The sequence below is a fragment of the Seriola lalandi genome, unplaced genomic scaffold, assembly GCF_002814215.2.
Source record: "Seriola lalandi dorsalis isolate HSWRI2012SDOR001 ecotype SW California unplaced genomic scaffold, Sedor1 jcf7180002054345, whole genome shotgun sequence".
NCBI classification, from domain to species: Eukaryota; Metazoa; Chordata; class Actinopteri; order Carangiformes; family Carangidae; genus Seriola; species Seriola lalandi.
In genome coordinates, this window is record NW_019524898.1 from 163,860 (window position 1) to 186,605 (window position 22,746).

A 22,746-nucleotide genomic window follows, 5' to 3' on the forward strand; every position below is an offset into this window, starting at 1 on the left:
ACAGCAGGGGGTCCCTGCTGAAACCTATTATTACTATGACCCAACCATGACGGTTTCTGCCCTCAACGTAACAGTATCGTCACTAATTAGCCCAACACATGGTCAAACAGCCGACTAGAGAGAGAAAGTGCCAACTTGAAAGGCTTTCTCTGTTAACCTTCCAACACCTGTTATCTCCTACACTCCTGTTCTCAGTTTGATCAAAGTGATAGCAGCCGGAATGTTTTCCGATCACCTCTCATATTTTTGGACCCATTAATTAACCGTCGTCTGCTGCAGTGCAGTTTGGGCAAACTTCAAATCAGCAATACAGCATCCGTTTAAACAATTCCTTTTACTGTGCCGTTTCAGTTGCACCTTTCCCACATCACAGTTGCTCATGCCACAATGCAGGTCTGCCAAACTGCGCTGAATTGTGACACTGATGGGGCCACTAAAATATGAAATGAGGAGAGTGTGGAAGTAATTTACTAACTGATAAACTGTGCACATTCTGTCATAAACTTCTACTTTTAAAACAGGTGCATAAATTCAAAACATTGAATACTTTCATGCACAACTTAGTCAGAAGGTGCGATGATGACAATAGAAGACATAAAATTAACTGGGTCAAGACGACATTAAAACACATGAGGTTTGAAGGCTACTGCTTTGCCAGCTGGAGACACATTTTAGTACAGCCTATTTTCAAATGGTATTTCAACATCAAAGAGTCCATATAATGTCATGCACATTCAATGGGCAGGTACTTTTTGTTCCTGAAAGGGGCTGGACAGTTTGTATAAAAAGCTAAAGAGAAAAAAATGGAGAAGTTACAGCTGAGGCATTGGTAGTAAGAGTAACGCCTAACCTCTGTAGATTTAGAGATTATATTCTATCAGGCAGGTAAAGCCTATTTTACTTATCAGCCCTTTAAAATAGAATATCAATATCAGAAGCTTTGTATTTAGAAAATGCAGTTGAGATACAAACCTCAAGCACACTAATAAACCACTACATGTGTGAAACTGTAACTGCACCACAGTGACTCTGTGGTTTAATGTAGCTGCTACAGCTCAATGCTAACCTTGTCACTGTGTTCCATGAACTCTGCCAGGTTGAGTAGAGTCTGTGTGACCTCAGCGATGTCCTGGGAGGTGAGAGCTAATTCAATGCTGCGGATGAGCTCATCCTGCTGGTCCTCACTCAGCTCAGACCAACAGGACAGGAAGGCCGCGTTGAACAGGTCCCTGTAGGGCCACGGAAACAGCATTTATGCATTAAAACAAAAAAGGACACACAATGTGCGACACAACATTAAAATTGGGATTTCTTTTAGAAGCAGGCTTTAAATGAATTTGGGAGACCAGCAAATCAATCCGTAGCAAGATTATTGTGTAGCTTGTAAAGAAGGATGACTGTATAACCGAGTATATTGTTGTTTTACAGCTTTGATCACAGAGCATTTATTGTATTTTTCAGTCGCAATCTGCTTCACATTTACGGTTACACACAGTCACATCTGGAAAGTAGTAGCCAGCGCAACCAGTCTTGTACTGCTGGTACCTGAGCTGCTCCGCAATGAACGGAGCTATATGTTTTCACTGCTGCACTAAACGGCGGTTGTCCAAAGCCCTCAGCTTTCCGACCACTAGAGGTGCAAAGCACAAGCACAGAGCTTCAAACTCTGTTACCTCTCTGCATTAATACGGGGGTTACAGTGGCCTCGCAGAAAGCACGCAGACCCCTTCACTTTTTTGCACACTACTGTGTTATAGATTCATAACTCTACACTCAATAACCCATGAGGACAAAGTGAAAACATCTTTTTACGTATTTTTGCAAATCTAATCAAAATTAAAAAGTGAAATCTCAAATTTACAAAAGTATTCACATCAATTCATTCAATTCACAGCTCCATCAATCACAGTTGGGCACCTTGAAGAAGTTTCAACTTCAGTTCAGCAAATTTTGTACGGCTGCATTTGGGCAATTTATCTCATTCCTACTGGCAGCTCCTCTCGAGATCCATGAGATTGGATGGGGAACATCTGTGAACTGCCATCTTCAGGTCTATCTCCAGATGTTGTACGGGGTCCTGAAGCCCCTCCAGAGTTGTCTTGGCTGTATGCTTCAGGTCACTGTTGTGCTCAAAGGGGAACTGTGACCCCAGTCTCGGGTCTTGTGCACTCTGACCAGTCTCCCTGTCCCTGCAGCTGAGAAGCGCCCCCTAGTATGATTTTGCCAGTACCATGGTTCACCATAGCGATGGTATTAGCCAGGTGAAGAGCAGTTCAATTTTTGTCTCATCAGACCATTGAATCTTTTCCCTCATGCTCCTAAAGTCCTTTCAATACTGTTTGGCAAACTCAGAGTGTGCTGTCTCATGTGCTTTTTATTCAAAGCGGCCTCCGTCTAGACGCCCCACCATAAAGGCCTGAATGAGGCAGCGCTGCCGAGCTGGTCGTCCTTCCAGCAGGTTCTCCCATCTCTGGAGAGCTCTGAAGCTCTGTTAGAGTCACCGTTAGGTTCTTGGTCGCCTCCCAGTCTTACCCAGTTGCTCCGTTTGGCCGGACAGCTAACTCCAGGAAGAGTCCGAGTGGTACTTAAAACTTCTTCTATTTCACAATTATTGAGACCACTGTGCTCCTGGGAACACTCGAAGCTTTAGAAATGTTTTTTTACCCTCGCTCTGATCCATGCTTTGCCACAATTTATTGCGGAGGTCTACAGAAAGTTCACTGCTATTTATTTCCTATTTACTTTTGTAAATGAGAGATTTCAGTTTTTGATTTTTAATAAATTTGCAGCTTTCTTTAAGGATTACTCAGTGTAGATTAATGGGCAAAAACTGCAATTTTAACCTTTTAAAATGAAATTTTTTGCTGCTGTGGTCCATATTGAATGTGAAGCATTAAAGACATGAGACACGAAGAAAATAAAAGGAAGAAGGAAGAAGTGAACTACTGTGACAGAAATATTGTACCTGGCGAGGGGAATGTAAGTCTGAGCCAGTGACCAGCACGATCGCAGGGCCGGTGAGGAAGACTCCTTGAGCAAGACGACACTCAAGCGCCTCAGCCACTCCAGCCAGTCATCTTTGGACACCTTCCTGGCCGCACCCCAAGCCTGCGAAAGAGACAGGAGTCATTCACTTCTGAAGTCACTGGGAACTACGTGGGAGCAACGAAGTTTCTCCAGACCTGAGTGTCACAGGTGTGGGATGATCTGGCTGAGATTCTCACATACAAAATTTTTTGTTACCGTTCATCAAATTCTCCAAAGAATGGAACCACATTCTTCCAAAAGACCGCCATATTAGGTATTTTTTGACGATGTTGGTGGAGTGTGGTGATTCAGTCTGCATGTCAGTCTCCCTATGGTATTTACTGGGCTGAGATCTGGTGACGGTGAAGGCCACAGGCACATGATTCACATCATTTTCATTTTCATATTCATCAAACCGTACGGTGACCCCCGTGTTCCCTGTATGATTAAATCTGCAGTCACTGTGTTCCTCTGCTTATTTGTTCTGGTTTTTCCCTTTGTCAACAGTTTAGTTTGTTGATCTGCATGTCATCACCACAAGTAAACTATGGGCTTGTACTGTTTACAGTGTGCAATATCTGCACTCAACATCTGCACCAGTGAAACAAAATGCTGGACATCTTCAGTGTTACCACTCCCTATGAAAGTATGAATCAGTAAAAGTTTCCCCTTCTAACCTTCTGAAGTGCCGTAGTGCTGACGTGAAGCTTTTTCATAGGCCCCGCCTCCACTGGCCCGCTGACCAGAGCATCGCCTTGGTTACCGCGAAGCTGGCGATGCTGAAAGATTAGAGGGTCCTCTTCCTCCTCAGCCAGAGTATAGCCCTATTATGACCACAAACACATACACACACACATACACAGGCCACACACACACACACAGCCCACACACAGACTGACTGTTGAGTCATGCATCAAAACATGCTTTGTGAACGTGGAAGTGTATTTCCTTCCTGGGGGATAACTGTTGATAAACACGGCATGGTAATGACTTGCTTATGGTGAACTGCACATAGAAAAAGTGTTTTTTATTTATTATTATTATGTAATTTATTGCTGGACCATGTGAAGTTGCTCTGTGTCATGGAGGATTAATGTGTTTGCACCTGACTCAGCAAAAGGCAGAGAATAACGAACAGATGCTCATGAATCCAGGAGACATGTTGGAAATGTTCAAAGTTTCGACTGGTTTATTATGTACGTGAGAAAAGCTGGATATATTGAGGGGGACTGACCTTAACAATGCGACAGATGAGTATGTCATAACGCTGGTGGTTGATCCTGTGTTTCAGCATCACTTTGTTCACCATGGGGATGAAGATCTGGTACTGAAAATGAGAGGGAAGGAAAGCAGAGTAAATAAAAGGGTGTTTGTGGGCTTTATGTGGTTTAGTCTTGCTACCTCTTTCCCCTCATCATGAGCCAAATAACTGAGTATCTAACCACTATGAGCCTCAGATCAAAAGCTTCCCCTGTACATTCACTGCCAGATGTGGCTGCACGTGGACTGGCGGCTGGTGAGGTTAGGCCTGAAAACCATAGGATGGTTTAGGGATAAGGGAGGGGAAGGCTCAGGAGGAAGGGGGGAGAGGGGGTAAATGTGACCTCATCCACTCTCATAAACACCACCCCCCGCCGTCAAACGGCCAATGACATCAACAGTCTGGCAGGAAGTAATAAAAACTCGGGGTGGGAGTGGAGGGGTAGGGGGGTTACCGAAATGCTGTTCTTGTGAAGCCAGCAGTAGGGAGGGAGGAAGGAGTCTACTGAATGATAGCTACATCTAAAATGAGCCCCGGGGACGGCTGTAGTTACTTTCTTGCCCAACTGGAACACAAGCGAGGACAGGGTGTCCATAGAGGTGGAGCGCAGTTCAGGCGTGCTGTCAAGTGTCCGAACAATCGGGTGGATAATGCGTGAGGCGTAGTCTGTGAAGTCCAGGGACTCTGTCAGCCGGTCAAGTGTCTCCAAGGCAACCCTGAACCATACAGAGGAAAAACAGATGAACAGAGGAAGCTCAGTTTCACTTAAATATTAGGAAGACAGAGACAAACAGAGACATGGCCTGCTCTGAAGGACTTTTTAACATGTGAAAGGTTGAGGTAGTTACCAGCTAGATTCTTCTATGTCAAAGAAAGTGCAAATAAAAATGGAAGCCCTAGAAAGAAGCTTCTAGTTTCATTTTTCCAGTTCTGTGGTGAAAGTGTGTCACAAATTAAAATAAAAAAACTTAAGAGATAACACATCTAAGTTAAATCAATAAAAATCCATTGAGGATTCCAGTGAGAATGGATTTAAATATTAAGTATTTAGATCTCAAACTACAGCTGCGTGAGCGCAAGGGGCAGTTGTGTGCGGTACTGACTTGCGGGCCTGCAGGGGCACATCGGGGGCATCAAACAGCTTGACAATGGGAGGCAGCAGCAAGTGGAGGTAGTCGTCTAGGTTGGCACCAAACAGCTGGATGGCGTTCAGCAGCTGCAAAATAAAAGCACAGGCTGCTCAGTCCCAAATACCGCAACACTCAACATGAGCGGGTTTCACTTTAATGAGCTTGTTATGGTTAAATGGTTTTTCTTGAGGAACTCTAAAAGAAAAGCCGGACGGTGTTGCGTTTCAGCGAGGTGCTGGCATACACGCTAGCCTTCCCAGGAAAACCCTGCAATACTATGAGTTGAGCGAATAACCAGATAACTTACTTGTATGTCGCTTCAAAGCACACGGACCACAAAAATACAATACAAAGTGCACTAGAGCCACTAATATGGCATATTTCAAATACAATACTCCACACTGAAACACGCGATGCAGGGCGCGCTGGTGGGCCTGCTGTCATATAATACACATACATGTGACATGTGATTTTTGTCAGTTTTAGAGTCTGTAGAAGTTTATCCATTCCTAAACCCCCTTCTTTGTTATTATTTATTTCTTTTCTCTTTCTTTTACTAAGTGCAAAATCTGACTTCCAGCACCTCCCTGTAGTCCTCCAGGGGCAAAATACCTTTGTAAAAAAAGGAAATCAGGGTTGTAAATGTGCACTCGTCTATTACACCTTTACAAATAATGTTCCTGTAATGTTCCTGAGAAATGTGGCCATCACATGCACTGAGTAAAGCATAGCGTGTACGTCACCTAACTAACTAACTGCGTGATCACTTTCTTCTAAGAACCTGGTGGTAGTCGTGCCAGTTAAATTTTTGCATCATTTATTCGTGTCATCAAGATGATTAAAATTAGAAGCACAACTGAGATGGGAAACAAATCGGAGCTTATATTACAATGATGTTTCCTCTGCAAACCTTAATGGGATTCTCACTCAATGGTTTCATTGTGAGTGAGCACAGACACATCCATCAGCTGTTCGTATATCTTCTTGTTTCAATTTCAAAACGTGGTAATGACACTGATGAGGGAGGGGCGGCCAAAAAGACTGGTTGCCTACTTGTCGTCTGACCATAAGGTGACTTCCCGTAATTGAGCGCGATCCTCGTCCATCATGATTAGACAATATAATAAGGATAACACACCAATTTTTTTCTGAGCGCTGTGGAAACTTTTCATGTAATTTCTAATGGGGTGACACCAAATCTGATTCTGGTGCAGACATTTTGAAGCCGTCATGACGCAACAGTCTGAAGGTAAAGTTTTGAGTGCTGTTTCCATCCAGTCAGCCAGCTGTCCACGACACATCTTAAATAAAAATGTAACTGTGTGGTTGTTTTTTTGTTTTTTCAGAGGGTTTCTGTAGTTTGGTCTAATGTTCAAGCCATCTTGTGTGGAGCATGTGTGAGCAGCGTACGTGGATAGATGGTGGTCTTAAAGGATGACGTATGTTGCAGCCAACAAACCCACCCTCAGGCCCCCCAACACACAACCCGCACCTCCAACACCATGTCTAAATTGCACACGGCGAGACAGCAGGAAGCCGAGGTGGAGGTGTGCAAGTGTGTGTGTGTGTGTGTGTGTGTGTGTGCGTGCTTGTGCTGTGGGGTATCGGTGGCTGGACAGAAAAAAAAAAGAACTCAATGAAATGATGGAAGTATGTTTTTCTTTTCTTCTACTCTGGACTGGAAGGTAACCTGATTCCCAGGTCCCCCCCATTTCATGACCCCCATCCTGTGCTTAAGATTACGCTCCAGACCCAGTTATAGACTCTCCAGACTGTGGGCTGCTGGGTTATCTAATACTGCAGACTCTGAGACAGAACTGCACCAGAGCCGAGAGCACTAGATGACAGTGCTCCTTATGATTCTGCCTTTGTGGTCTTCACCCAGACCATGATTTAGGGTTTGAGGGAAAACCCTGACAACTACTGGCAGCAGCTGCTGAAACAGGAGAGTGTGTTAGCTACAGGTCTATACCGTCTTTGAACTGCTGCATTACAAGCGAACGGCTTAGACCTGAACGGTCTTGATGGATATTGTCGGAAACCACAAACAGAAAACAGTGCCACAGTAAGTCAAATGTGGGCTGCGCTCCTGTGCTTCCTCAAAGAGTGTGGAGTGATGGGAGTAGTTTTTAAACACTCATTCCTCTTGGCAGCGCTAGAAAAATGAAGTTATGTACTCAAATACCAACTCGGATCTGACATATGATCTTTTCAATCTCATTACTGCACTTTCTCCACCGGATTTATGACACACAATGTGTCACTTTTCCTACATTAATCAGTGAAGTTGTCAAATGTCAAAGTGAGCTGAGTGGTAAACTCTGACCTAAAAAAAAGAAAATCAGTTATATAACATTGTTTGGGGTCATTTTATACTGTGACACGGGTATTACTCTTCGACTGCCATAATTAATAACAGGCACTGAACGGTCTCTATTACACCTACCATATATTTGTGTGTAAAGATATTTCACCTTCAGTTGTCCATATTTTAGAATAGACTGTAGGAAGCAACTACAAGCACATATGGATGTGTAAGTGCTTTTCCCTCTTTCCTGTACATCACCTCACTTTTCTCCGCCTGGTAATATTTATTTTATGCTGTGTGGCTAAAAAGCAGGGGGAACAGGAAATAATGCAAGATGGGATGTACACATAAACTACTATAGCAACCATAGCTAACATGCTCACAACAGCGTTCCACAAAATTTCTACCTTTACAGCGTTTTATTAACCTGTGTCTGCGCCCTGGCCCACTGCAGCCAAACAGCCTCCCTTCCTTCTCTGCTCCTTTTATTATTGCTGCACAAGCGATATTTCCTGAATGAGAGGTCAATGCAACACTATCTCTCAGACCAGCTGGACACTGGAGAGTCTCGCAATTGTGTGTGTCAAAGTTCAATTAGGCTGAACTCTGCAAAAACGCACCGGAGGCAGGTCAATACGCAGCTGGAAGTGAATGTGTCGCCTCTGTTCCGCATTGAATGGGAAACGAATTTCAGTCCAACTGCGCCATTAGGCTTCCCTCGAAAAGGTTCAAAAAATCATTTGCTATGTTGGTATTTAAAGGTACGTGTGCTGAAAGCATTAGAAACTGCACTGTTTATATCCATGTTATACATCCAAGGTTAGCAGTCACCTTTTTTCTTTCCTTTTGGCTTGGAGCGTTACCGCCACAAACTGCTGATTAGTGAAATAACATTACACCGTCTGCAGGAATGTGTAGCGTGCAGCCCACCTGCCTGTGCCTCATACAGGGACACACTCATAAAAGCGTGGCTCTACAGTGCTGCTAGTGGTCGAAACCCACACCGGCTACATTAAAATCTCCAGTAACTGTTCAAACTTGCTTCTCTGTTGATATAATTAGATTACTAATCAGCAATTACTTGCTACAACATATTAAAGATCCTTCCATTCAGCTTTTTAATTTCTGTGACCTATCGGCTTATTCAGCTGTTCTACATCCACAGTTCCCAAACCTCATTCTCTCGACTCAAAAGCCTGCTGCAATCTGATGTACTGATGTGCACATGGGACACATTTGGAAAAGCTCCACTCTTTTTCTAGGCAAAATGTGGGATTTATCAATGTTGCACTACACACAGGGCTTTGGGTTCAACAAAGACTACTGTATATTAAAAACATGATACACAAAATAGAGGAAAAACTGGTATAATCCTTCAGATTTGCAAACGGTAAATAAATGAGCATGAGAAAACAGTGACGGTCTCAGATAGAAAACTGAGATCAAACATATCATATCACATATTCAGGCAGTATAAAAAAAAAAAGACAGTTAAATCATAGAGAGGACTACACTAAGAAAATAACCTCATTATGAGCACATTATTAAAAGCACACACACTGGGGTCTCTCTGATGATGATGATGATGATGATTATACTGCCTGTGCAGTGGACCACAGCAGGCAGTTTGGTCTCTGTTTATTGCAAGTACTGTACGTTCAAATGAGTCAGTTTCATTTTTATTTCTGCTGCTGCTCTGCACTCTGCTGAGTAAGCATTCGTGGCAGCATGAACCTGTTTCCAAGCAATATTTTTTTATTTGTTATGTCTCTGCTGAGGGCTCTGAGAACACTTTGTTTAAGCTGTTCCAGCTCTGTGACCACAATTTCAATTCCAGCCTTTCCGGATTCATCTCTGCAACCTCTCAATGTGTTGTTCCTCTATTGTTTATATTTTTCAGTTCAGTTTGTATGTTTGTTTTTCACTTTTCTTCTCTGATTTATTCAGTACATTTTCATATTCTGTATAATTGAACGTTTTGACTTTAGAAAAACAAACAAAAGAAATCACAAAACATTTATTTCTCAATCTTTTATAAAGACAAAAGGCATGTTTTACTGCTAAACCTTCTGAGGACTGTCAAATAATAAAAGCTTAGAATTAGTTGTTATCTGGTATTATTTTGTCCAGGATAACCTCTGTGAGTCAATGTGGGACTAATAGCAGCTTTTCTTCTTGTTCTAAACTCATAGACAATAAAGCTTTCTCTACTTCAGCCTGGTGTAAGCCTATAATTACAGCAGGACTGCAGATTTTTGTCATCTGTAAACAGCACCACCTTTCACTCACCTTGATAGTGACACTGCGCCCGGTGCTGTTGTCGTGCATGAAGACACGCAGCATGTGTGGGATGAGCTGAGGCAGATAGAGCTTGAACTCTCCGCCCAGTGCCACCACAATCTGCTCAATCAGGAGGATGATGGTGTTCTGCATGGGGTTGTTTGGCGTCCAGTACTCCTGCAGCACAGAGCAGAGCATGTTGTTATTAGTTAGAACCACATCACATGGAGTATTTCTTCCAATACTGAGAAACTATAAACTCTGTGCATGGCTTTGTACAGCACGCAAGTGGACTGCAGTACTGTAAGTCGAATGTACACATATCCACTCTCCCAGTGACCTGATGCTAGGTTTCAGTTTCCCAGCTCTAATATCATATGAAGATTAAAGTTAGTCCACCACCTGAACTGAACAACAACAGTTAAATAATATCTGCAGGTATATTTTCTTAAAACATAGAGCCAACATATGAATACTTGCTGAGCTAACAAAAAGACTCCACTGGCCTAAATATGAGTGACCTAAATTAATACAAGTCCAATTTCTGTATATAAAGTTTTACAATATTCTGAGGGTACGTCCAAAGCAGCTTAGCTCAAAGCACTACCTCATCCACCTTGCTCTGGTATAGTACTGAGGGGTTGTTTTTTTTTTTGCCGGTCTGAGGAATTGGGTCAAAATGTGTTTCCATCAATGAGGTGAGTGTGAGAGAGACGTTCAGACAGATTTCCCTCTGGAAATACAAAACGTTCACATGCCAGAGGCAGAGAGAGAGTGAAAGAGAGAGAAAGCAATATAATCGTAGATAGCGAGGAATGGAGATAATTTCCTGTCAACTGGGACTGACATCACATCTCTGTGTGACTTGTGACACCGTTTTGGAAAATTTAGACATGGCCACTGTGTACATTGGCGATTATAACAATTGGGAGTTAAGTTGGAGGACTTGAAGTCACGCAATACGTCAATCAGTCAATGGGCCTCAGCTGTGAGATCTGGCAGAGGTGTTTTGTCGGTGACCAGAGGTCTCGAGCAGCCCCCAACTTCCTGCTTTCCCTCCCTGTGGCAGCTGACTAGAGTGCAAGTGAGTGTACATCCTGAATGGCTATTCCAGCCTCCTCATCTGGATGCGGGAACTGAGCTGGAGCAAAACTGAATAGATTCTTTGTTTCACTCGCCGTTTATGAACTCAGAGGGACCCGAGGCACATTGGTCCAGTTCTCTCGATTACTTTTCTCCAGGAGGAGTCACCGTTTACCGCCATCGCAAAAGTGTCGGTAACAATGTTACCTAAAATTCTGACACAAGGACAGTCACATTGTGTGCTAGACACGTGTGTTTGTGAAAGCGCAGGGGCCATGACTTTAGGAGTTCTTGCACATCATGTGATAGGAGTGAATGTCAGAGGTTTTTTTTTATTGGATATGAATGAGTGGAAATGTACAAAAGAGCAGGTCCTAGCAGAGTAACTCTAAACAATGAGCAACTCTAAACAAAGGGAACAAAAGTATATTGTCCAACTATAACTAACATGATTTCTCATTCTCAGACTTACACAGCTTCTTTTAATCTTGACGGTTAAGTATCACACCACACATGATGTGTTTTTTTGTGTGACATGAAGGGAGACTTTCATCAAGGCATTGAACACATTACTCCTAATGAGGAAAGTAGAGAGCACAACTGAGTGCAATTAAGAGTTTGCAGCTGTTTGCCTGACTCACAAGAAAACAAGAGGGGCAGGATGATCAGTGCTTAGAGAATGGAGAGGGATGGGGAAGGTGGGGGTATTGACACAGCTACTCACTCTGATGAGGGTGAAGATGTCGTCCATGTAGGGGCGGATGTGGATCTTCACAAAGCACACCACCATTCCCATCTGCTGGAAGAGGAACTGGACGACAACAAGAGCACAGACGGCGAAGTGAGTGAGAGACCCGCTTTGTGAATATCTGAACATTAACCAGGAAACAGCCTCTTCCCTCTCGTTCTGCAGTGCTGCCTACCTCTCGGATGCTGGCATCACAGACCCGGATGACATTGAGGAAAGTGGGCATGACCTGGGGAAGGAACTGGACACACTTGAGGCCAAGAGACTTAAAGATGAAGGTGACAGCCTGGACCACCATAGTATGGTGGTTAGAGAGTGAAGGGTCCCTCAGGATGCGCATCAGGGTGACGATTGCCACGGCCGGGTAAAACTCATCCAGGGGCAGGTTGCCCATGTTCACTAGCATCTCACTGGTGCTGTAGTCAGCTGGGAAGGAAGAGAAAACAGAGGGGTTCACTTTTGTTTTTGTTACTGAATAATCATGCAACATCTGCAACGTCTCACACTCTTGAGGAAGATTATACGATGTGCAATAAACAAATGAGAAAGCCGCTGGTACTTCCAGCCAAGTATTTCTACTTTTGTCAACTATCTGAGGGAAGCTTCCTGATGGTAACACAAGAGCTCAAATGCTACGTCCTCAAAAAAGTAATGAAAAGTGTTAATATGAAAGAGCTACTGAGTCATCTGGTAGAGTTTAGATATTCAACAGTCAGACAAACTGTCTATAAATGGAGATGATTTAGTTCTATGGATACTCTCCCCTCATGGGGAGGTGGGCGCCCACCTGAGATGACTCCAAAAGCACAAGACAGAATGATCAGTAACGTAACAAAGAAGCTCAGACTAAGAGCTAGAGGCTTAAAGGATTCATATTTTATAAATCCAATTCCTGCATTAACCCCTTGTGAATATGTAGGAGTGAATGCAATGCTGTCATGACTCTGCAAGACCATTAGCCAAGCAATCATTCTCCAGTGTGTGAGTCTGTGTCTGTCGACGCCTCCTTTCCTCCGCACTAAATACAGTAAATGCTTCTGGTGCTGGTGATAAATTCTGACAACAGTAATGGGCTGATAGGAGAGGAGATGTTGTTGGCTTGTTGCTGCTGGACACTTGTCAGTTCTGGCACCAACTCTCATTATAGCACCGGCCAACAAATCAAATAAGGATGTTTTTTTTTTTTTTGTTCTTTTTTATTTTAAGACGAAGCTTCACTGTAATAGTTGATGACTGTGTGTTTCGTCTTGTTTAAAACCTCAAGAGCAGCTATGGAAAACTAACTTTGTTTGCCAACATAAACATATTACCGTTTCTTTTTTGGGCTACTTTTCATTCTTGTTTTGCCATTATGAGGTATTACACAATGATATGAGTTCGCACAGTTATATAACTTTCAGCTAGATGTGTGATAATACCAGAGCACAAATTAAATACACCGAGCACATTATCGTTTTAAATGAGGTAACTATGCTATATAAGATTTAGATAGATCAAGGCAACCAACTGACAGATTTGTGTTTATAATCATAAAGAGACTTAACATATTAAAATACATCTGACCACCTCCGCGAGTGGTTTGGCACACGGTGAGGATTGAACCGGCAGAATACAGCAGATCCTTCACGCGTTAGTGGAAACATCTTTTCTTGAAAAGAAAAATTGCCTCCGTGTTGTGGTTTACTTGCACCGTAAAATCTGGTTGACTGAAGAATCATCATGAATTCCACTATGAGGCCTCAATAACACTGTACATGCTCACACACACACACATTGTGAGATTTTAAAAAAGATAGAAGAGAAATGTTCTATGCGACACAATATTTACAGTATATACATTCATTGTTCGACCAATCAAATACATGCAAGAGCACATTCCTGATAAAACACTGCACAGCATATAAACCTGTGTAGGGTTTTGGTGTCTGATAAGGCGTCCAGCTCACAGATGTATAACTCAATCCAGCCTCCCTGGATCGAATTCCATCTTCTCATGAGCAGCTAGTAAATAGTGCCTTTTTTTTTTTTGGGTCGAGCGCTTGATAAATCTCGCTTTTACCCCAACATTTAAGATATTGCTGCCATCTGTATTACACTGTTTCAGCATCACTTCAAGTGCTGGAGAATCTAAGGAGCCGCATGAGGGTTTTGGCAGTCACGCCCAGATTTACAGAGCAGAATTTTCTTTCTTCTTTCTTGCATTTCTTAAAATAAGCCAAGAACACTGGTGGTCTTTTTTTTTTAACATTTATAATGCACATTTAAATTTTTAAATAAGTAGTTTTATTAATGTTTTCTGTGACAGACAATGCAAATAGGGTCAGTCTGTCCATTTATCTATGCAGAGCTACTGAGTTTTACAAGGCATGTGAGAATACAGATGTCTGGTATCCAGCGTTTCACTGGCCTTCTGCAGGAGTACAGTTTCAGCTGCTCCAGCTGTCTCCCCTCAGACTCTGGGCTGTAGACATACAGATTGGCACGGGGCCTGTAGGTAACAGAGGGTAGCTTTTCTGCTGGATCTTTAATTCCAGCCTTCACCAGGTCTAGGTTAATGATGGTGATAGATGGCCACACATCTGTATCTTTACAACCCACAAACAGGCACCAGTGTAGCTAAGTGAGGCAGCAGTACTGTAGTAATTCAGGCTTCAGCTGTGTTGGGGGAAAAAAAAAACTGAATTGTTTCCTCGCCATAATAACAGCTGTAAGTACAGCAACCTACTAAGAAGGAATACACATCATTTCATCAGTTTTATGACCCTGACGTTCTGTAGTGACGTGATTGGTCCTGTTTGAAGTCAGGTGAGGAGATGGGCCCAGCCAATGGCCTCCCACATAACAAAACACATGCTGTCAAAGATGCTAGTGCTCCAGACGCTGACCCTGACAAATCTGCCAACAGATATACGGCCTCCAGTTCTGGTCACAGTCCATTTAGTCCGAGAACAAACTGGTAAAACTATTACCATATTGTCCAAGGTCACATACTGAGACATGTGACTGGATCGGACAAGTGGAGACCTGCATTCTCCATACACAATCCACATGACTACAGACAGATTAGCATTTTTATTGTCATCATTATGAATTTTCAAGCTCTCCAGAGGACGACAGCCTTTGAGGGAGCAACACTTTTCATTATGTGCTGCAATTCAATTTAAAATTCTCCGTCCAAAGTAAAGGCACGTAAAAAGCTCCTGAATTACTATGAGAGTGTTTATAGTTTATCTACCTGAATTCAGTGTTTGTAGCCATTGGTGTGTAACAGTTAATGTAGTGGGTTAAAAGTGAGCGAAGCAGGAAGACTGGTGGGAAAGAATATGACCCAGATGTACAACCTGGTATTAACTAAGTAATGACAGTATTTGGACACAAATTCATCTTTTCATACAGACACTGCCAAGGTAAAAAAAAAAAAAAAAACTCAGTGTTCCTCTCGTCACATAAATTTCATGCTTTGTTCTGAGGGTTCGTGAAAACAAATATATTAACAAAACAGAGTCTGCCAGCAATAAGATGATGAATGATTCAGTTGATATGGTTCTACATTTAAGTGTATATGAACCGTATCAGAAATCAATTCTCCCAAATAGAAACAGTGATGTAAATCACTTACAATCAGTCTATAAAACTGTGATAAGTCCGATTTAAGTCTGAATATCTCAACTAGAGTTTGACTCTAGCCAATTAATCGTCCTCATTCAGGAGATTTAGCTTTTAGAACTTTGATCTTCTCTTCAAACCTAAAGTCAGAGTTGCTGTTGACTTTTCAAATGTTTTGAGCACATGGACATTTCATTTCTCTGCAGTTTATTCATAATGAGCTGTAGATTTATACAATGTATAACAGCCAAACTGTAAATGATAAGTGGTTTTGGCCAGAGAGGATTTCATTAGTTACATGAGCCGGATTCAACAAGGCAGATAATTAAAGGATGTATTCAGTTCCTCTCTCGAGTGATCGTATTCTGACCAATGGAAAAGTGTGCTCAAGATTTCAAAGGTATGTTATACTCACAGCTCTTTCCACTGCACTGACTTATAACTAACTGATATTGTTCAGTTCAAGAATACATCTTCTATCACTAAACAGCTGGTTTAGAAAATATTATGACCTGTGAACATCTGTCCTGTACACATTAGCTGGATTGCGTCACTATGTCCTTTTATAAGCTTGACAAGAAAAAACAAAAAAACACAGACACACAATCTGTAGCTGGAACATTATCAGTCCAAATGTTGCAGAATAATTGATGCAGCAAATTATGACCAACTGCAAATGTCTTGTTTTACATCTCAGACGTCTTTTTCTGATTGACATTTACGTTTTATAAATCTTCTAAAATGGCAACTGCAACTTCATAAGTTTTGTGACCTTTAAGACGGAAGTTGTTTGTTCAAATAAGTTTCCCTTATAATCCTTGAAGTGTGAAGTGGAGAAATGTGTCTCTGTCTGGGGGCTACCTGCTGCCAGATTTGAGCATTTCCTGACTGGAGTGTTTATATTATTAAAAAAAACAAATCCATTATGGTGAATGGAAGTTATCTAAGGCCACAATAATACCAAGTCCTGTACATACAAACTCTTTACAATACTTACTATACTGCAACTTAAAGGAACTCAAATAAGAAGTGATCACAGGCCTACCTGAGTCCTGACTGGACTTGGACTCAGAGAGTGAGACAGCGGAGGCGTCTCGGGATTGGTCAATCATCCCGATGTTCACCTTATGCTTGTAGGGGTCCAGAGCACCGAGAAGACCCAGAACACGGATAGCCTGTTGGGAGACATGCAGCACGCACACAGTTAGCAATTTCAACCAGCCTCTTGCACTCGACTTTGATGTGGCTACTGATGTTTAGAATTATTTGTACAATTATCGTTTAAGCATTAAAAAAAAAAAAACAAGCCAAGCTATTTATCAATCTTTTTTTGAAACACTTAAACAGTTACTACTGTCTCCTTACAGCTCTGATGCTCTGTTATTTATCCACTTATTGGTAAAGTGAGGAATATTTGCAACACGAAAACGAAAATAAAGTCAAAACATCAGCAGCAGAGGTGTTGGAGTATGTTGCATGAGTGGTTTGAGAAGCATCTCTGGATGTAATGAAACTTCTTTATGTGTGTGCCCACTGGAACTGATTTATATTGAGTATTTGATGCTTGTGGGATGTGGGATATTCCTGCATTAATAAAGTTTAAAGTTTAAAGTGATACTGGAGGGATTTCAGATCAGTTCGATAGTAGAGACAAAGTGCAAGAGTTACCAGAGCTAGCATCCGTGCGCCGTACACCACACTGACAAGTCACTCTGAGCCTCACATAATGTAACAGGCGAGAGAAGAAATTATGACAATTATCACTTACATCACAACTCAGGACTTTGGAAAAAAGTTCCACATAACTACGGATAAATATGGAAAAATGCGCATGGCCTCATACTGTACGTATTCATGCGATTATAATTCACTGGTCAAAGTCAACACGTCTAAACAGACCTTTCCGTGTTTGGTGTGTGTTGACAGGTAAAAAGGTTTCTGGCCTCATACTGAGTCACTGTGAGCATACCTCTCTCCTGATCCCCTGGTTTTGTTCCGTCTTGAGGAAGTTGAGCAGCACCTCCAGAAGGGAAGGGTACTTGCGGTAAGGCTCCACCACGTAGCCCGTGCTAGCCACCTGCTGGCCCAGTGTCCACAGCGCCACCTGGTGGAAAATCAAGAGGAAGATTCTCTTTGATCAAAGCTATTGATAGAGAAACATGAATCATAACATTTAGAATCAGCTTTTATTCACATTGCTTCATTACAAACATGTAATAAAAAACAAGCATTAATCCTGTTTGCCTGCCCCAGCCAACAATTCTAAACTAGTTTCCAGTCCCTTATTGATCTGCCATTGTAATACTGCAGGGGTAATTTGGTCATACTTTTGAATGACCTTTTCTTTTGTTAAGTTCTGGCACACAATTCTGTTTAAACGGGAAATACCAGAAGCACAATGTTCTCGAAATGCTTTCTGACTAACTTAAACTCTTTCCCGAAATGATATCCTGCTGTGTTTACTGAAGTACATGTGTATTTACTGTACGCAAGAAATAAATATTTTTCAGAACCCGGAGTAGTGCTGAGGAGAGATGAGAAAAAAAAAAAAAAAAAAAACATTAGAACCAGATGAAGCTGATTCATTTTCTTCACATACCTGTCGCTTGGCCAATGAGGAGGAGTCTTGCAGCATGTCCATGATGATAGGAAAAAGTTCGTCCATCCACTTCCTCATCTCCAGGCCACTCACCTGACAGAGCAGGCACAGAACCAATCAAAGCTGTGGAAATCTCATAATCTGTCCAATATCCTGTCAATAGGATCTTCTGAAAATCTAAAAGGGGGATGAATAATTGCTTTGTGCACTGTTTTACATTAAAATGACTAGTCATCCCTGTTTAATATGACCTTATCAATCAATAGCCCTTTATGTAGAATTTTTATCTTATTAAATTATTCTGCAGGCAGGCTTTTGTTTGGTTGTGGAAAGTTCCTATTGCTTTCAGTCCATTGTTCTCAGTGTCCCTGAGTCAGATTTGCCAGGGTAGAGGGATGTTTTGCTGTCTGCAATATTTATTACAGTGTCTTTTTTGATACCAGCACTAGCACTTACCAAAGAATTCTACACAAAGGGGCTCTCTGCTTGTATACATCTTTTATCACAAAGCCGCAGAGTTAATATTGAATTCAATGTCCTTCATCTATATTTCCTACATTTTCCTGCGTCTTCGCCTGTTGGTTCTTGAGCAGCTGCACTTCTGCTTTGTCCTGCACTGAGCCAACTGTCAACATCTGGTCTACCTGAGCATCTCCTGCACTCTCTCTGAACTTCAGGGTCTGCCTGCCTTTAACTGTGCTTTCCTGACGCCTCTGTGAGGACCATCGTACCACCTAGACAGGATGGAGCAAGGCACACATCGATGGGTAGGGCTCTATCCTCTACATTCAGAAAAAAGGACAAGCCCAGATTGTTTGCATTAAAACTGTTACTGCAAGACTCAAACAATGTAATCATGTGCACAGGATAGCAAATCCTCAGGTTTATTCAGTTTCAATCTGCAGCAGCTGTAAAAACAATGTGAAATATATATGCTAATACTGTCTTCACGAAACATAATGGAGTCTAACGGTCCAGTCTTACCTGAGCCAACTCGCCAATTGTCGCAAGCACACTAATGACTACTCCAGGGTTGGGGTCTGGGTCTTTCAGCTTGAGGATAAGAGCCTGTAAAAGTAAAAAAAGTAGAGTGGTAATGGACTTGAGCCTTTACTGAAAACTATACTGAATACACATGCTCCTCTCAGGTAACAGCCTGAGAGAAGCATAGTGAAAGGTGTCTGAGTATATGAATGTTTAGATTTATACACCTTCACAATGGAGAAATAACAGAGTTGTACCTTGAGGATGGGCTCCATATACGGCCGTATGAGGCGGGGGGCGTTGGACACCAGATGGCCAAGCATACGAGCACTCTGCTCTTTGTTCCTGCCGACACCACTGTGCTCCAGCTCTGTTAAGATCTGTGACAAAATTCAAAACAGAGTGAAACAAACAGCCACTTACTCTTTATCTGGAATGAATCTTAATGAGGTGAATTCATGGTGTACATAATAGTGTTACAGGAGCTGTCTGTGTGCTGTAACTCCCTAAAACCATCATCAAAGAAACCACAGTCTTATACAGGAATACTTTGGACTTTAAAGGTGTGAATAATACCATGGCCTATTCTGCCCTCTGTAGGTATCTAATTGAAACAACAGACAACAAGTGATTTTTCTCAAGCATAAGATATTTGTGTTGACAGATGTATAAGACAGAAAAAATATCTCAAAATGTTATTCTTTATTAAAGATATTCTCCACTTGCAGGAATATAATAACCAAAATGGAAACCATGTTGATTTGTTAATCAAACAAATTATTTCAACAAGGTCTTGGAATGTTTTCATGATTTGAACTACTCAAGAAACCCTTGAATTTAATGCTGAAGGCGTGTAAAGATTGATTGACGTGATTATGGCATATGTGCTGCTCATATGTGCCACCCGCTGTGTCTCTCCTACCTGGATGAGCATCTTGCGTAGGAAGGGCATGACAAAGGCAGGGTTCATGCTGCTGAGGCGTCCAATTGTGCAGATGGCGAGCTCTCTGATCTCAAACACCTCATCGTTCAGTGCGACAAATAGCGCCTGCAAGTTCTCAGCCTGAGCGAGGTGAGCGTCAAAACGCTCGTCGAGAGATGCCAACACACAGTATCGAATATCTGGATCTGCGAGGAACAGAGGTGAGAAAAATGAATTTGACTCTTTTATTACCTTTATCATGATGGGTCATTGCTGCAGGTCACAAATGCTGAAATGCTGATCCTTCAACATCGAGTTCTCATTATCAGCGATACTATAGTATTAACAATTCTTTTTTTAAATAATACTCATCAAATCCACATGGCACTACTGTCCCTTTTCTCCTGCTTTTTTATTATCTCCACCAAGGTTATGTTTTCACCTGTCTCTGTTTGTAAACAGGATTACACAAGAAGTACAGAACTGCTTTGCACCAGACTTCCTGGAAGGATGGTGTATATCCGGATCATTTCCCATGAATTTTGAATTGTTTTCTTTGAAGTCCGGTGTCTGCTGTTCGATCGGCCTTGGTGGAGGTCTTGCGCTTTCTGATTGCCCTTCCACTCCTCTTTCATGCGTTACCTGGGTCAGTGATTCCAACAACCAGCAGCTTGCTGAGCACATCTGCAACAACCTGCACAGCTGTCTGGCTGACAACATGGCCGTTGATCAGGTGGATGGAGGGGGTAAGAAGACGTGAGCAGGTCCGAGCTGCCTCCATCCGGATCTCCTTGTGTTCACTATTAAGGAAGTGATCGGCGCAGTGGCGCACAAACTGGGTGAGGGAGTGTCCTGGTTAAAGACATAGAGAGTTAGAATAATGGGTGAACTACTATGAGATTTGGCATTAAAAATACTGTTTAAACAGATGTAGTTGAGGGCAGATAATCACAAAACATGTTGGGTGTAGTTTTTGCAATTTGGAAATGAATGTATCAGGCTTCAATTAGCAATAACTTGGGTCGTCCTTTGGCTCATTTCAAACAGTTTGAGATTTGAAAACTAAAACTCTGAAGAAGTCTGGTGGTGTGCTGCAGACTTTGAGAAGTGACTGCTTCACCCCAGGCTGCTGTATATAAAGAGTACTGCTCGAAAATATTGAGCAATATTAAGATTTTGTTATTTTATTTGCGTTATCCCAATTCCTTGTCACTGCAAATTATATTACATATGTTGTTGACGGCCACTGCAGTGAACAGAAACGTTACCAGTCGCACCAGTGAACCGCAGATTCTGTTGATACATTTATAAAACTTCACCAAAATGCGACAATAACTCAGTGTGAAAGGGGAGTTAAAAACAAAAAGAGAAGAATACAATTGACTATTAGATAGAACTGTTAAGTATTTTTGATCCAGTGATATGCTGTTTAAAGTCCTGTGAGTCCAATCAACAGAACAGCTGGAAGTGTTTTCTTCACCTTTAGTGGCTTCAGTCTTATACCTGATGGTTTATGCCTGCGATTTAAAAGCACAATATTTCTTTCCAGCTTCACTGAATGTGCAGTGTGCAGGCAACAACGCATTAACTCCATCAGTTATTTCTGTACGATCTTCTCAGTCTGGAATGGCACTACCAGGGCTTGAAAATGTGTCATTTTTCTCTACTGACAGAACCGAATTTACAATACAAGTGTGATTAATCAGTGGAGTTTGCTGCATTAGTACTAAATTGGGAGTCTGCATATTTTTTCATTCTTTGGGTTTTGTGTTATGTAAAGTCCTACTTTAAGCCCATTATTTTTCAGAAGCTGCACCTTATTCAAGGTTCTTACCCTCAAATTCAAAGCTTCCCAGTGTGCGCAGGGCCAGTGTGATGCTGCCAACGTCGCTTGCCTCTGGGATGTTGGTGAGGCTTGGCGAGGCCAGCTGGTGAGCCAGGCCTTTGGGCATGCCAGGGTGACGCAGCGGCTTGTGCATCAACACGAGGGAAAGCATCTTCAGAAGACCGTCTTGAATGTCCTTCTTCAGCTGGGGGATTTGGCGGCTCAGGTCATACAGCACTGCTGTCAGCGCAGGACTACGTGAATAGGACAAAGTGGACAAACAGACCTTTAAACATAACTGTAAGTTAAATAAGGACTAAGTAAAATCAACAAATATAATTCAAATTCTGGATTTAAATCTTGCTACATGTATAAACCCAGCCCAAAAAGTTCAGGAGGCAAAGGCAGAGCCTTGTCAGTTGAATTATTTAGCACTGTGGTGAAATGTATTCTGTCTTACCTCAGGCCCACAGCCAGCATAGGCTCCAGCAGCTCCTTGATGTCTGGCTGGATGCTGGGACCCATGGCTCTGGAAAGCATGCTGATACAGGTGAAAACTGTGGCATCCACCTGCATGGTCTTCTGCCTCCTGCACACACAGAAGACCAGAAAGTGTAAAACATACACTATAATGATGAGTCTCTTTTCATTTCATGGAAAGTATCCCAAAAATAATTTTTAAACAACTCCACCACAGAGCAGATACTACCCAGAATATAAATGTTCGATGTGGTTTTCTATTTTTCATTAATAGAGTGAGAATGAATTTAGCCCTTGGAGATTAGGGAGGGTCTCATCCAACCTAAAGCTATAAAACAGAATGATCCTTAAAACATGTGAAACGGAAATGATAATAGAAACTAAAGAGACAAGAGAAATGAACAAAACTGTGTAGCTGTGTCCAAAATCAGTTCCTTATTAGGGAGTCATGTGTGTTGGTGAGCAGTAAATTGAGATTTCAGACACTAACTAA

The 22,746-nt window shown here is 42.1% G+C and overlaps 1 protein-coding gene across 2 annotated transcripts in view; it reads right to left on the minus strand.

Moving 5' to 3' along the window:
- Positions 1 to 22,746, minus strand: part of mtor (mechanistic target of rapamycin kinase) — an 81,714-nt gene that overhangs the window by 54,418 nt on the left and 4,550 nt on the right. For both annotated transcript variants that reach the window (XM_023407710.2, XM_023407709.2), the window contains exons 10-27: positions 22,234 to 22,362; positions 21,783 to 22,027; positions 20,591 to 20,800; positions 19,949 to 20,154; positions 19,284 to 19,406; positions 19,027 to 19,110; positions 18,043 to 18,135; positions 17,413 to 17,547; positions 16,489 to 16,618; positions 12,013 to 12,263; positions 11,814 to 11,900; positions 10,016 to 10,183; positions 5,392 to 5,504; positions 4,842 to 5,004; positions 4,262 to 4,354; positions 3,705 to 3,851; positions 2,966 to 3,108; positions 1,067 to 1,229 (exon numbers count right to left, since the gene is read on the minus strand). In XM_023407710.2, coding sequence (XP_023263478.1) covers positions 1,067 to 1,229; positions 2,966 to 3,108; positions 3,705 to 3,851; positions 4,262 to 4,354; positions 4,842 to 5,004; positions 5,392 to 5,504; positions 10,016 to 10,183; positions 11,814 to 11,900; positions 12,013 to 12,263; positions 16,489 to 16,618; positions 17,413 to 17,547; positions 18,043 to 18,135; positions 19,027 to 19,110; positions 19,284 to 19,406; positions 19,949 to 20,154; positions 20,591 to 20,800; positions 21,783 to 22,027; positions 22,234 to 22,362 — 2,683 coding nt within the window. The remainder of the gene's footprint in view (positions 1 to 1,066; positions 1,230 to 2,965; positions 3,109 to 3,704; positions 3,852 to 4,261; positions 4,355 to 4,841; positions 5,005 to 5,391; positions 5,505 to 10,015; positions 10,184 to 11,813; positions 11,901 to 12,012; positions 12,264 to 16,488; positions 16,619 to 17,412; positions 17,548 to 18,042; positions 18,136 to 19,026; positions 19,111 to 19,283; positions 19,407 to 19,948; positions 20,155 to 20,590; positions 20,801 to 21,782; positions 22,028 to 22,233; positions 22,363 to 22,746) is intronic.